At 38.7% G+C, this 14,662-nt stretch overlaps 1 protein-coding gene across 2 annotated transcripts; it reads right to left on the bottom strand.

Moving 5' to 3' along the window:
* Positions 1 to 2,795: 2,795 nt before the first annotated feature.
* Positions 2,796 to 10,569, bottom strand: RBM12B (RNA binding motif protein 12B). Of its 2 annotated transcripts, none has more exons than XM_082363279.1 (3): positions 10,427 to 10,569; positions 7,014 to 7,060; positions 2,796 to 6,436 (listed from the first exon to the last, which is right to left on the bottom strand). In XM_082363279.1, the coding sequence occupies exon 3, from the start codon at positions 6,406 to 6,408 to the stop codon at positions 3,424 to 3,426; it is 2,985 nt and encodes a 994-aa protein (XP_082219405.1). In that variant the 5' UTR covers positions 6,409 to 6,436; positions 7,014 to 7,060; positions 10,427 to 10,569; the 3' UTR covers positions 2,796 to 3,423. The 2 variants fall into 2 exon arrangements, with proteins under 2 accessions (XP_082219405.1, XP_082219404.1); XM_082363278.1 differs by lacking the exon at positions 10,427 to 10,569 and adding an exon at positions 10,195 to 10,214.
* Between the last annotated feature and the right edge of the window lie 4,093 nt (positions 10,570 to 14,662).

The following is a 14,662-nucleotide window of genomic DNA, read 5'->3' as shown; positions in this document are numbered from 1 at the left end:
TAAAAAACGGAGGATATTGCATTTTTATTTTCTCAGTATTTAATCTTGGTATTTGTAGCTGGGAGAAAAAAAACACAGTTCTAATATTGCTCTTGCTGCTTATGATAGCAGCAATTCACTTCTCTTGCGCATCAGTTGCCCTATTTGTAAAGTTAAAATAGTGCCTGATATATAAAGCAATCAGCAAATAATTCTGATATAAAACGTATGCTTTGGCTACTTCAAAAAAATATTCTAAGGACAAAAGAAATATTATACAGAATACTTTCGATGTAAAATTAAATTTTAGACCAGACGTAGGTTGGCAAACTCCTTAAAGGGTTACACAGTAAATATTTTTACAATTTGTGAGCTGAGAGACAAAATCAATGCCATTACATAGGTACTTATGTAACCCTACTTAAAAATGTAAAAACCTCTTTTAGCTTCCTTATAAAAAGACAGGCTATAGGCTTCCATTTCTTATCTCCAAAATAGGTTTATTAGGGTTATTGGAACTAAATGATAGTTAATTCACATGTAATTAAAGCTCATAAATACACAGTATCTATTATAGCTCAGTAAATATTAGCTTACATTTAATACAAAGATGGAGGTGATTGATAGGGTCACTGCTTATTAGGTGATATATGGACCAAGAGCCAATGCTCTTGACAGGGTTTTCAGTAAGTGGTAAGTGTGTGCTTCTAACACAATGATTCTTACGTATCTCTTGGTTGGGATTAAGTTTACTTTCTAGGCATGATCTATATTTTTCAGAATACCTCGAGTCAAAAATGTTTGGCTTTAAGATAATTAAAGTGCCACTGGGTATTAAACTAGAGAACCAATATGCCACTAGTATACCTGATACATCTAGGAGAGGAAACAAACCTGGCTATGAGATAATTATTGAAGCTGGGCGATGGGTATATGAGGATTTAGTACACTATTCTCTTTTATCTGTTTGAAATTGGTGGTGTGCTGGTTATTGGCTCTCTGGGGTGGAAAATGCCCTGATTTTCTGCATTTACCAATTTCCATGGTGTAAATACTCCTACCATGGCCAGTTTAAGTTATCAACATGTCACTGAAGGCAGAGTTGGGAACAGATATGCAAAAATGGCTCCTAAGCAGTAGAAGCCAGCTTTCTGTAATAAACTTTTTAAAGTTAAAAAATATATTAAAGATTATGGAGTAAAATTAACTATTCATATCAATCCATTAATTTTACAATCAAAATACCTGTGTTTACTATTGTGATAGCCTCTTATCTACCACCACCATCCCAGCCTAGATTGAGAAGCAGTTCAATATTAAGTGATAACTGCACTTTAAGCTTCATCTTAGCTTTTATTGATATATATTTAAGAAGCATTTTTAAGTCTTCCCATATACTCCTCAAATAAATCATCTATATAACCTCTGAGCAGTTAAAAATATCATTTCTTCCTATTGTCATTTTCCTAGCTGCTTGTAAGCTTACTAGTTTCAAGAGCCATACTGATGTGCTTTTTTGAACCAAATTTACCATTTTATTCATTCCACTAGCAAGTACGACATTCAACATAATTAAAAACACACAGAAACTTCGGTTGGTTTTTCTTAGACTTCTTTAAAACACTAAAGATTAATCCAAAATACTTATAGCACTAACTAACTGGCTAAATACTGACAAAGTATTCTACTTCTGCCATACCCTATTATTAAATGACTAAACTACTGATATAAATTCAAACTTTATTCTTATTTGCTCACTGTGGGAAATATCTAAATCACAGAACTGAGGAAAATTAATTTTGTTTTATGTAAACTATAAAAGGCCAACCAAAGTCAAATCATGTTTCATAAGATGAACAATTTTAAATTAGAAGCCAATACATAATATTTGTCTCCCAGAGAAACCCTGGATATATGTTTTAGTTACTTTGTCTTTTATTAACAATGTTTGGGCATACTAATTTTATCTTTTCTTAATGCTATTTTTAAAGCAACAATGGAGGTAAGAAAATATCCTTTACTCTTGAAAATATTTTTAGCATGGTCTTTCTTACTAAAATTAAAAACAGCATTTAACAAAGTTAGCAGGCAAAAGTATTAAGAGCATGAACTGGAGTGTGTAGTCTGGGCTGAAACTGGCTCCATGATTTACTAGCTATGACTTTAGGCAAGTAACTTAAACTCTCTGAATTTCATTATCTCATTTGTGAGATAGAGCTAAATACTCTTAAGCTTCTTAGGGAATAATTATGATTGACATTATGCATGTAAAGTACTTATACTGCCTAGCACACAGTAAGTGCCCAATGTTAGCATTAACATTATGATGGTATAGAAAATCAAATCCAGTATTTGCAAAATGTCTACACTAAACGTCAAATATCAAAAAAGTCAAAATTCAATCTCACAAAAGTCTTGTTATATTTAGTCATTGAGTCTTTGGATAAAAAGTTTTGAAATTAAGAAATGAGAACCTAATTTTAAAAATACAAGTTATATGAATCATCAGTAAATTCTTCCTAGAAACACAAACTATGTCCATTTATCAGATTCTTCCCAGCATAAGCCTGAAAGTCCCCTTGTACCTATAATTACTTTTTATTTTTTTGTCTTTAAGTATTTTGAGTAAATCTTATCAGTTTGGTTGGTGAGATGTTGGAAGAAACCACAGAACTATACACAGCACTAATACACTATTATTACAGAATGTTTGGTCTCTCCTGTCATAAATATTACCTTATACAGCTGTTGGAAACCTTCACAAAAGAAGCTATAATTCTTTTTTCTCTTTATACAAATACAAGTTAATTGGTCTATTCAGTTGCAATTTTTTTATTTTTATAAAATTTTGCAAGTTATGAGCATCGAAGTTTTAAGAATTTCCTAAGCTTTTTACATAAGTAAACTTCAAGTTCACAGTCTGTCAATTTTGAACTATTTATGATTAAGGGGAGGCTTAACACAGTAATATCTCAGACAAGGAAGAGGGCATTAATTCTGCAGGCAGTTAGCAATGAAAATGCTAACCCTGAACAATCAGTCACTGACCATTTCCTTATACAGTTTGAGTAAAAAGATGTAGACTACAGAATGGAAACAAAAGTGAATATAAAACTTAATCTTCCCCAAATACAGTTCTATTATACAAGTCTTGACGTTTACCCATGACATCAACAAAAATTAATGCACTGAGGGAATTAGTTCTCTCCCCCACTGGTCAAAAAAAACAAAAAACAAAAAGGCATATATATTTTTAAGTTAGAAAAAGTGAATGACAATTTGCAAGCAAAAGAAAACCAGATTCACATTCTACTATTTACATTTGTTCTATTCACAGGTCAAAATTAAAATGTTTCTTTTCATTAGTTAAAAATAAACACTTAAAAAAGTGCATTTTACTGCATCAATACTGTGGGGAGGTAATTTTGAATTTAGAAATGCTCTCTAGAGCAAAATTAACTTAACTTTGCGGGGGCCAACTGGCCTATCATTCAGATCTTTAATAGCAGCCATAGCTTCATTGTAGTTTATCATGGCAACAATGGCTTCCCCTGTAGGTAATCCTTGCTCGTTATACTGTATTGAAACTGAATCAGGTATGATTCTGTAACCATGGAAAAAGTCTAGAATTTCATTAACATTAGCTTTAAATGGAAGATTCATTATCTTAATGGGTGTTACTCTACCTGAATTACAATTTAATTTTGGATCAGGCATAAATCTCCCCTCAGGAAAACTTCCCATATTACGCTTTCCAAAATCAAACTTGCCACCTTCTGGGCGACCAAAATTCACAAAAGGGCGATGACTTCTAAAATCATCAGGGGGGCTCCTAAACTCCTCACCAGGAAGTCTAAAACTGTCAGTAAGTCTAGGGTCCTCCTCCGGAGCTTCCCTGAGGTCTTCCTCCGGGAGCCGCCTGAAGTCCTCATCAGAAGGGCTTCTAAAATCTTCCTCCTGGGGACTCCTGAAATCCTCATCAGGAGGGTGCCTAAAGTCTTCATCTGGAGGGCCCCTGAAATCTTCATCCAGTGGGTGCCTAAAATCTTCCTCTCGGGGGCGCCTAAAATGCTCCTGGGATGGCCGCCTGAAATGTTCCTGAGGCGGCCGTCTGAAATGCTCCTGGGGCGGCCGTCTGAAATGCTCCTGGGGCGGCCGCCGGAAATGCTCCTGAGGCGGCCGCCGGAAGTGCTCCGCAGGTGGCCGCCGGAAGTGCTCCGGGGGCGGCCGCCGTAAGTGTTCCGCAGGTGGCCGCCGGAAGTCCTTCTCAGGAGAACGCCGTAAATCCTCCTCAGGAGACCGCCTGAAGTCCTCCTCGTGGGGCCGCCTGAAGTCCTCCTCAGGAGGTCGCCGGAAGTCTTCCTCTGGAAGTCGCCTGAAATCCTCCTCAGGGGGCCGCCGGAAGTCTTCCTCAGGTGGTCGCCTCCATTCCCCCGGGGGAAGCCGTCTGAAGTCCTCCTCAGGAGGCCGTCTCCAATCCTCCTCAGGTGGCCTCCTGAAGTCTCCCTGGGGGGGCCGCCTCCAGTCCTCCTCAGGGGGTCTCCTGAAGTCTTCCTTGGGAGGCCGCCTGAAATCCTCCTCAGGTGGCCGCCTCCAGTCCTCCTCCCGAGAGCGCCTGAAATCCTCCTCCGGAGAGTGTCTGAAGTCCTCTTCCCAAGGGCGCCTGAAGTCCTCCTCAGGAGGCCGCCTGAAGTGTTCCTCCCGAAGGCGCCTGAAGTCTTCAGGGGAGTGCCTGAAATCCTCTGGGGAATGCCTAAAGTCTTCTGGAGGGCGCCTTTCAGGAGGTCGGAAATCCCCCTGGGGATGCTTGAAATTGTCCAGTTGCCTCAAGTCCTCTTGCTGATGCCTAAAGTTTTCAGAAGGGCCAACCGAGTATAATGGTAGATCATTTGAGTCAAATGAATGGGAATGATCATCTCTATCACATGACTGTGAATGGTCATGCATCCTCTCACTGGACATTGAAGAAAAATTTACACCAAACTCCCGCATTTGTACCTCAGATATGAGCCTTAACAATACCTCTGTCCCCAAGAATCTTCGTCGGTTTAAACGTTCAGCTTTCACGGCCTGTTCTTCTGATCTGAATTTCACCAATGCTTCTCCTAGACCAACTCCTTTGTCATCATAAAGCAAGTAAATGTCATCCTCAGCAAGAGAAAAGTCTGCAAAGAACTTCTGCACTTCAACTTTTGTAACATCAAATGGAAAATTTCTTATATATATGCACAGTTTCTGGCCAGAATAGCCTTCTTGAGAGTATTTTTGTGAAACGTGTCCAAGCCTCTCTTTCTCTGTTGACGCTGCTCTTTTCTTTTCATAACATTCAATGAACTTCAGCATCTGTTTTCTAGAAACTGGATCAATATGAACTGGACGATACTGTAAAACAGTCTTATGTAAACCCAGAGCAGTGTTGTAGTCTTTCAGAGTCTTGAACATCACAAAGGCATATCTTGTTCTTCTTTCATCCTTATATAAAAATCTAATCTGTTCATTAGTCAGATCAGTATCTCTAAAGAAATTTCTTAAATCTCTTTTGTTAATACTTAGGGACAGGTTTTTTAAGTGAACATAAAATCCAAGAGGAGAACGAGAACGTGTTCTTCTGGGAGATTTTGAATGAGATCGTTTCCAAAAATGTCTATCATTAATTCCTCTTGGTGGAGAATGTTCTTCAGTCCTCATAGAAATGTCACCCTCCTTAACTGCATTACCTCCAAACTCAATCCACTGTTGTTCCGAGCCTTGCATTACTTCAATAAATCTTGAGCCCATAAAACTTCTATGACATTTAAGACCTCCTGAAGCATCGATACATGAAGCAAATTTTACTATGGCATCACCATTATTTCGGCCATCATGATGCTTTAAGAAAATTACTCCATCCACACACAAACCAGAGAAAAAGACACGTACATCATCTTCATTTACTAAGTAAGGCAAGCCTCGCAGAAACAAGTAAGGATTCTCTGCCTTCAATGGCCGTGTCTTTCTTGGCCTTAAATCACCTTGTCCTGTACCGTTAGTATGAAACCCAGCATCTTGATTAATCGGAGAGCCATATCCAGAATTACTTGCTTCTTCTTTAATAGCCTCAACAAAATTAGATAAGCTGCCAACCCCTGGTGCCCCAGATCCTGGTCTCTCTCTTCCCATGCGATCAGTTCTTTTCATTTCTATAGTCTTCTGCATTTCTGCCTTACTACTAAGAAAAAGCTCTACAGATGAATCCTTGATAAACCCTCCTGAACGACTTATGGCACGTCTTGCATCTTCATCTGTTGCAAAAATAATAAAAGCCTCCCCAACTTCCCCTCCAATTATATGCACTCCTCCATCAGGAATAGTCAATCCCGTGAAGAAGTGACGAATATCCACAGGCCCCGCAATAAAAGGAAGCCCCAGTAAACGGATGACTACAGCCATGCTGAGCTCAAACCACAGCAATAATGACCTGCAGACAGAAAGGTACACATAATAGCAAGTCTTATTTTTGAAGTACCTTATCCCAAACTAAGCTTAATAGTTACTTGGTTCCTACCTTCTTCAGCATTTATAAATGAAAATAAGACATGAGTTCACAAAGATATTGACTGTGTCTAATTCTTAAAAAAAAAAAAGGAATAAACTTTCTCCCAACTAAACATACAATAAACCAGATACTTTGAAGAAACATTTCCTATCACCTATCCTATACAGTATGAGCATCAAAAATATCACATCTTCTTTGTAAGTCTGCCAAGTGCTACTTCACAACAAGACCAAACTATTTTCAGACATATCTTCTACTGAAACATGGGAGAGAGCTTTGGTGATTAAAGAATTTTACCAACCACAACGAATTTTACATACTTAGAAAAGACATCTATGGTCAGTATATAATTGCTGCTCATGATAATAAACTGCTTACCACTAGTGCATCACTGACCAGACATAAAGTACAGAAGCCATATGTACCTAATGCACTATTCTACTTTGCATTTTTTTTTTGTCAAGCTTCTGTGAAATGCCTTAAGCTCTGGATATCTTACCTTTTTTTATTTCTTGGAGACCTGTTAATTCTGTAAAAGCAACTTAACTGTGGAAAGAAAATGAAATATAATTAATCCTTGGACCCTGCAATTGATCTTAAACAACGCCAGATTAGGATATTCACTTCAGAATTACCTATTAAAAGTGAAGCAATATAAGGAAGCACAACTAAGGGCATTACAAAATGGTTATCTTTGTTCCGAGGGGAAATTAATCATCCTTCAGCAAAAAGAAGGTACAGATTCCAAGTAGACATCGGCAAATTATTTAGAAACAAAAAACCTGAAAATTTAACAATTGGTCCTTGATTGGAAGTGACACAAGGAAAGGTGATGGACATGTTATATATTTTGATTGCAGTGTTGGTTATATGGTTGTATAAATTTATCAAGGCTAAATGAATTCTATCCTTAAGGTCTGTGCATTTCACTGTATATGAATTTTATATCCACTTTAAAAAAAAACTGTTCTACAAGTAAAATGACAATTTAACACCCAAAATTCCTAAAACACCTTCTATTCACTTCCACCCATGAAAAGACCAACATCTAATTCATTATGTCCAACTCGCCTGCAAATCTCCTCCCTTTCAAAACATAAGACCAAATCAAATTAATAAATGATACAATGAACACTAATGTTTCAAATTCAAAAACCAATTTTTAAAGCAATAAATCTAAAACCAATGGCTACCATTTGGACACAATTTTACGTTCTACATATACACCTCACATTTCTAAACATGGAACCAAATTTCCTGATTCCACTATAATTAAGACAAATAATAAAATATCCCTAAAATCTAAAGTCTCAATTACTACTACTCTTATACTCAACTATTGCTACTCCTTATCTTAAACTCCTAAAAAACTATTAAAATTCATCTTAAGCCAGAAAGAAAATGTTCAGATAAACACAGAATCTTATTATGCTAATAAGTTTATTCCATTTCAAACAACTATCCTGCATTCTATCGAGGAAACCCAAATGACAATGTAGAAAGGTAAAAATATAGTAAGAATATATTAATTTGGAATGTTTGGGGATATCAGTATTACAACTGAAAAATCTCAATTTAATATTGCTTAAGGAAATTACATCTAATACTTTCAGAGGTACCCAAACAAAGTAGTCTTAACCAAGTAAGTTTTTAACACCTATTAAATTAATGATTATAAGTTTATGTTTTTAGTGTGCAAATAAAGGTTGTTTTAATTCAGTACTTACACCTAAGTACCACTCATCCACAAAAGTGGTGTCTGAAAACATGTTCTTTGAGGTCTGCAAGGCTTATTTTCCTTTGAAAAATGTCCATAGATTACTTTTTAAACTACAAGCTAAACTAACAAGGATAGCAAGAAATTAACTGGCACATTTTACACATCTGAATTATCAATGCCAAACTGATATTAAAAATATTAATGAGTTTTACTATAAAATATATGCATGGTATGTGGGGGGAAGGGCAGAGGACATATGGGAAATCTTTGTACCTTCCACTAAATATTACTGTGAAACTAAAAAACCGTTCTAAAAAATAGTCTATTAGAAAATATCTGCACTGTCTCCCCAAACCTACCCCCACCTCCCCCGCCAAAAAATGTGTATAAGCTTAGTTTCTTCAACAAACCAACATCCACACCAATTTAACAAAAACTACAAATGGCTTCTGGAATAGTTGTCCACATTACTGTTCCAAGACTCCTTCCTATGCAAAATGACTTAGCTCCTTTTTTGCTTTTAAAATATTTTAGAAAGCAGTGTAATAAACATCATTTTGTCCCTACTAAACTTTTTTAAAAATTCAAAAGGGAACAGAAATATATCTACAGAAAAAGCTGAGAACATTTCACAGAATAATGCCAAATACAAAAAATGTCTTATAATTTATCCTCCCTAATTTGTAAACAATATTCTAAGTAGTTCCACAAGTACAAATTCGTGAATTGCAATTCAAGTAGAATATATAAAATGTTTCTTCTAATTTGCCACAAATGTAACAATTGCTTAAACTTTTCTGCCCTTGAGATACAAAGGTAATGTATCATTTATCCCTCTAAAAAACACATCTAGGAGACCACCTATAAGAAACCAGCTCTGAAAATGAGCATCTTTCCTGTGGTTCCCATGTTATTTCCTTAAGCAAATTCCCCAGAAATTCTATTCTTAGAACATTACACAAAAAAGTAAAACACAAAAATACCCTAAAATACTCTACACTTAAAATTTTTCTACTTATGAATGCAACAAAAGTATTTTTGTGGCTGTGTTGGTTTAAAGACAGTGATCTGTTAGAACTTCTAACCTATGAAAAGAAGGAAGTGGGTCCTTAAGAGCTCATTTAAGGGCAAGTCGCTGAAATTAACAAGCTCATTTTAAATAATTTTGCTAATTTTATCCAACGATTCATCCCACTTAATCATCATTATCACAAAAAAACCCCACGATATGTGCATCTTCTCATCAAGACTGAAAGGGAAAAGGGAGGAAGGCTAAATTTAAATGGTATTATTTCAGATCCATTTATTTTAACTAGAGAATAGCAAGTCATTTTCCAGACATGGTGAGAGAGAGAACACTGCCACTATTTCTTAAAACCTAAAGTTACGATGAAGCACATTTGAAGCACAAACGCAAGAGTTTCCCCTGCAGAAAATAATCTACCCCAGTCCACAATGATTCTTTATGACGATCTGCCTTTTATCCTTTTAAAATGTAGATGGTTAAAATAAAACACTAAAGGCATGACGACACAGAGCCAAGTCCCCAGTAGGAACCGTAAATGAAGATGAATCCACACGGCACAGGAATTCCCATAACATCCATCATCCTCAAACGGATCATCCGAAGGCATTGCTTCTATAGCCCAAAGCCTTTGTCCATACTCCCAGGGGTCAGAGCTTCCTTCTTTCGCACCAGGCCAAAGTTGCTACGTGGTATCCGATGCTGTAGCCAGACCTTCAGCCAAAAATCAGCCTTCATATTAACCTGGACCGCCCAACCTCCGTGCCTTTCCGTTACACCGTCCCAAGGGCAAACATTCCGCCCTAACTCGCCAAAGCGTGAACTGTCCCCAAATCTAACTGAAACACTTTAGCTCCCCTCAAGCCTAATGAGCCGGGCCTTCATCGCTTTTCTGCTACCGCTGACTACGATGACATAGCAAAGAAAAAAAAATACCTATGCAATCCTTCGAGATCTTCACTCTCAAGCAGACTGGCAAGTGCACACACACCACCACATGGATGGGGCAGTCGGTATTTAGCAAGGAAAGAGGGTGCCCTAACGACAGAAGCTACGCTAGTTCCTGGCGCGGCCCCGCCTTTCCCTGTGCTTCCGTCCCGGCCGCCAACCCCTCCCAGCCCCCGGCGCCCCAGGGGTAACTGCTTCGCTCTTGGCAATAAACACACACCGCTGCTGCCGAGTCGGAACCACAAGGCTGGGGGCGGGGTGCACTCCTCGTCGCAGCAGCCTCCCCCAAACAGGCAGACCCCTCAGTGAGCCTAGAAAAAGATGGCGCCCACTCTCCCCTCTGGTCCGGACAAACGGACGTACAGTCTGTCTGCCCATGCGCTCTCCAGGCGTAACCCACCACCCCGGCGCCCCGGCCACGTTTGCGCACGCGCCCAGACGCTCACCTACTTCCCGTCGTCCAGGGAAGGGAGGTGGCGCCCACAAGCGCGCTCGCTCGCCCTGAAGTTGCTGAGCTCCTGCGCATGCTCAGATTCCAACCAAGCCGGGAACCTCAACAAGGGGTAGGAGAGAGCTTCTGAGACAAAGTTCGGAGTTAACCCGTTGCTGCGGTGAGAGACTTCAGTAAATAACAGCCGAAATACACTGGACAAACGTTCGTGATTCCCAGGAGTTAAGAAAAGAGACGCAAAAGCGGAGAAAATTTTGCGATTTCTTCATCTTTTCAGCGCTGCAGTTATGTGTTCTAAGCATCTAACGAAAGCCTCTTTGTAAATACTTTTAAAAGACCAGAAAAATGTTAGTGTTGCAGCCTTAGATGTTCCAGGTACAGTGCCAACACCCAAGGGGCTTAATAAGTGCATGCATATTCAACTTTAGAGACATTTATGAAGTCTGTAAATGTCTTTATACAGTTCTTCCTACTTTTGGGTTTTTTGAAACAGAACACATAAGCCAATTTTGAAAATTGGGAAGCGAAAAGCACAGTTACAGGCACGTTCTGTGGTGCCTGCTTTGTAAGAACTGGTGAACAACCTTGTGTTTTATTATTTGCAAGTAACAAAGCAACCCACCACGTTTTATAATTACAGGATACATTTATGGGTGGATTCAAAGCTCACTAAGAAACTATTACTTTAAAGCATTGTTACATATGAGAGAAAAAAATGAGTTTTCAATATCTCTCTCACTGCAAAATACCCATTCTCTTTGAGAAAGAAGAGGTAGTTTAACAAGTGAATAAAAGGTGGTTCTCTGAGTGAGCCACCATTTACTCACTTGGGCAAATTACTTAGCCTCTCTATGCCTCAGTTTCCTCATCTGTAAAATGGGGATAATATTAGTACCTGCCTCTTAAGGTTGCCAGAAATGTTGAATGAGCAAATATATGTAAATATCTGAGACTACATAAGTATTAGTGACTTGTTTCAAATGTCAAGGTGATCCCATAGACAAGCAGAAATTGTCACCTCAGGGAGCTAGGCTCAATGACTAGGCAGCATTTACCTTGATTATTTCCAAAACTCCAGGGTTTGGTCCTAGCCTAGCAAGCTCAAGAACCTGAACTTAAAAACTAACATCTATTGAGAGTTTATTATGTGCCAGCCCCTGTGTATTATCTCATTTTATTCTTACAACTACTTTTAGAGGTAGGTACTATTATTTTTCCTATTTTACAAATAAGAGAAACTGAGGCATAAAGCCATTGCATAGCTTGCCCAAGGTTACAGAGATAGTATTAACCAGGAATTGAACCCTAGTGGTTTGCTTCCAGAGAACACTGCTCTGAATTATACAGGGAGAGTATGCTGTCTTCTGAGGCAGACTCCCTTTAAACAAGCACACAGAAACAATGCTCCAAAATGTCAATATTGTCAATATTAATTCACAAGAAGAAACACTAGTAAAGTGAAACTGAGGTCAACTCAGGCTGACCAGCACCTTACTGGCTGTAAACACTCTCTATATGAAGTCAAATGATGAGAGGGTTGTTTGCTAAGCATGAAAATAGAACATGAGTTATCTAATGTCAAAAACTGTTTTTCAGTTAAGGGTACCTAAGAAACCCATCTAACCCATCTTAACAAAAATACAGCTGTCATGTAATGAGCACTTACTATAAGGCTCATCTGAACAAGTGTGCTTAGATCAGACTCCTTCCCTTGGAGAGGCTTAGACAGATATTGCCAGCTGCCCTTGTTTTTCGAAGATGACCATCCCCCTTCTATTCACATAGATTTTCTCCAAACAGAACAATATAGTGAATGGCTGTTTTTTTCTAGTCTGCCTTCTGCCTTTCTCTGATGAGTACACCATTACAATCAAAAGAAGAAAATTCCAGTCAAGGTAATTGAGTTTACCTATATGGTATTCTGGTTATTGAACAGTTTCTTGAGCCTTTAGTGTGTCAACATGAAAACGTAATCATTTTAGAAAACAGAAAGAAAGTTTCTGGATCAGCAAAACAGAAGACTATACCCTGAAACATGGTAACCACACCGAGCCATGACCATTCTTTGGCTCTGCCTGGGCAATTAGTCAACTTTACTAAGCATGTTACCCCAACTACAGCACTACTTACCCTCCTGCATGATTTTGGTATCAGACAGTTTTCAGCTGTCCTTCCTAGCTCTTCAACATCCACAAGAACAGCCTTTCATCACTTGGTCTCAGAGTTCCTCCATCTTCTAAACTCCAAGGACCCTCTTGCAAACCCTGACTTCCATTCAATTCAACTGGTATTTATTGAGCATGGACTGTGTGTCCAGAACCTTGCTAAGGCTCCTGAAAGACAAAGCTGAAAAACTCACGGTCCTCTTTCCTCAAGAAGCTCATACTGTAGCAGAAGAGACAAGCCCACATGTGCAGCCAGTCATCACATACAGGAGGACATGTAGAGCATAGGGATTAAGACCGTGGGCTCTTGGATCAGCCAGATTCAAGTATAAATCCCAGCTCTTCCACTTCGTGACTATGGACAAATTCCTTATCCTTAAACTTCTCCATTTGTAGAGGAAGTTAACAGTACCCACCATGCAGGGCCATTATGAGGACTAAATGAAATAATGCTTGTAAAGCATTTAGAACAGTCCCTAACACACAGTAAACTCCATTACAGTTGTCCCTAGGTATCCTCAGGGGATTAGTTCCAGGACCCCTTCAGATACCAAAATACAGGGATATTCAAGTCCCTTATATAAAATGTCATAGTTTTTGCATATAACCTATGCTTCTGTATACTTTAAATCATCTCTAGATTACTTATAATACCTCGTACAGTATAAATGCTATGTAAATAGTTGCCAGTATGTGGCAAATTAAAGTTTTGCTTTTTGGAAATTTCTGGAATTTTTTCCCAAATATTTTCAAACTGCAGTTGGTTGAATCCACAAATGTGAAACCCATGGATATGAAGGGCCAACTGTATAACTTAGAAATCAAGAAGGTAGGCTCAGAAATCAGAATACCATAGTTCCAAGCCTAATTCTGCCACTTGCTAGCTGTATCATTTTAGTTGCTGAACTTCAGTTTCTTCACCCATCAAATGAAGATGACAATAGTAGAGTTGTTGTGTAGATAAAATGGTCTTATATATAAACATTAAAGACCCATAGTAAAGCACCAGGAAAAGCATATAACATGAAAATCCTACATGTCTCTCTGGTGGCCTGTATGCTCCTTTCCAGTTTGTCCCCTGCACTGGCTCTCAGGGGCTCATCTACAAAACCTCCAGGAATCACTGGAGCACTGTATGGATACTACTAATTAAATAAAGGAAGTTGCTCAGTTGTGTGTAACAGAAGTCAGATCCGAAAGACTTAACAGAATCAACAAATGAATGACGTGTGGTCAATTAGAATTGAACAGGACCCCAGCATTCTAACTTGGATAACTTCTTGCCTGATGTAAATGAGAGTCTTGTCTCCATGGTTGAAATATGGAGGAGACTGAGATCCTGAATATTCTATGGATGCTATAGTTAACAAAAAGGAGGCATGCAGGAAGGGTACTGGATAACATCTCTGGGTTTCAGTGATGAAGCTCTGACCCCCAAATCTAACTGTAGAACCTATTTCTAGTGAACAGGCAGGACCATGTGTGAAACAGGATGTCTCCTTCTGCTTAGGCTTCCTTTCCCTGTGTTCTGTCCAGTCCCAGGAACATAAAACAAAAGGAAGAAGCAAGAGGAAGACCTAAGAATCTACAGAGAAATTCTGAAGAGAGAACAAACGGAGAAAATGAAAAAAAAAAAAAGAGAGAGAATCCAGAAGACCTTGCATTGGAAAAGGCAGTCTCATGGAGCCCCCACTCAGCTGCATAAGAGTGGACCTTGGGTCTGGAACACTTCCTTACCAAGGGTTAAGGAGCCCACACAGACTGTGCCTGGTTTATTACCTTGTGTGGGAATATGTTTCCTTGTTTCAATCTCAATGAGTACTCTTTTGTCTCTGCTTAA

This window comes from Balaenoptera borealis (assembly GCF_965194805.1).
Source record: "Balaenoptera borealis genome assembly, chromosome: 17".
In the NCBI taxonomy this organism is placed as follows: domain Eukaryota; kingdom Metazoa; phylum Chordata; class Mammalia; order Artiodactyla; family Balaenopteridae; genus Balaenoptera; species Balaenoptera borealis.
This window is presented reverse-complemented; position numbering and strand designations above follow the sequence as displayed.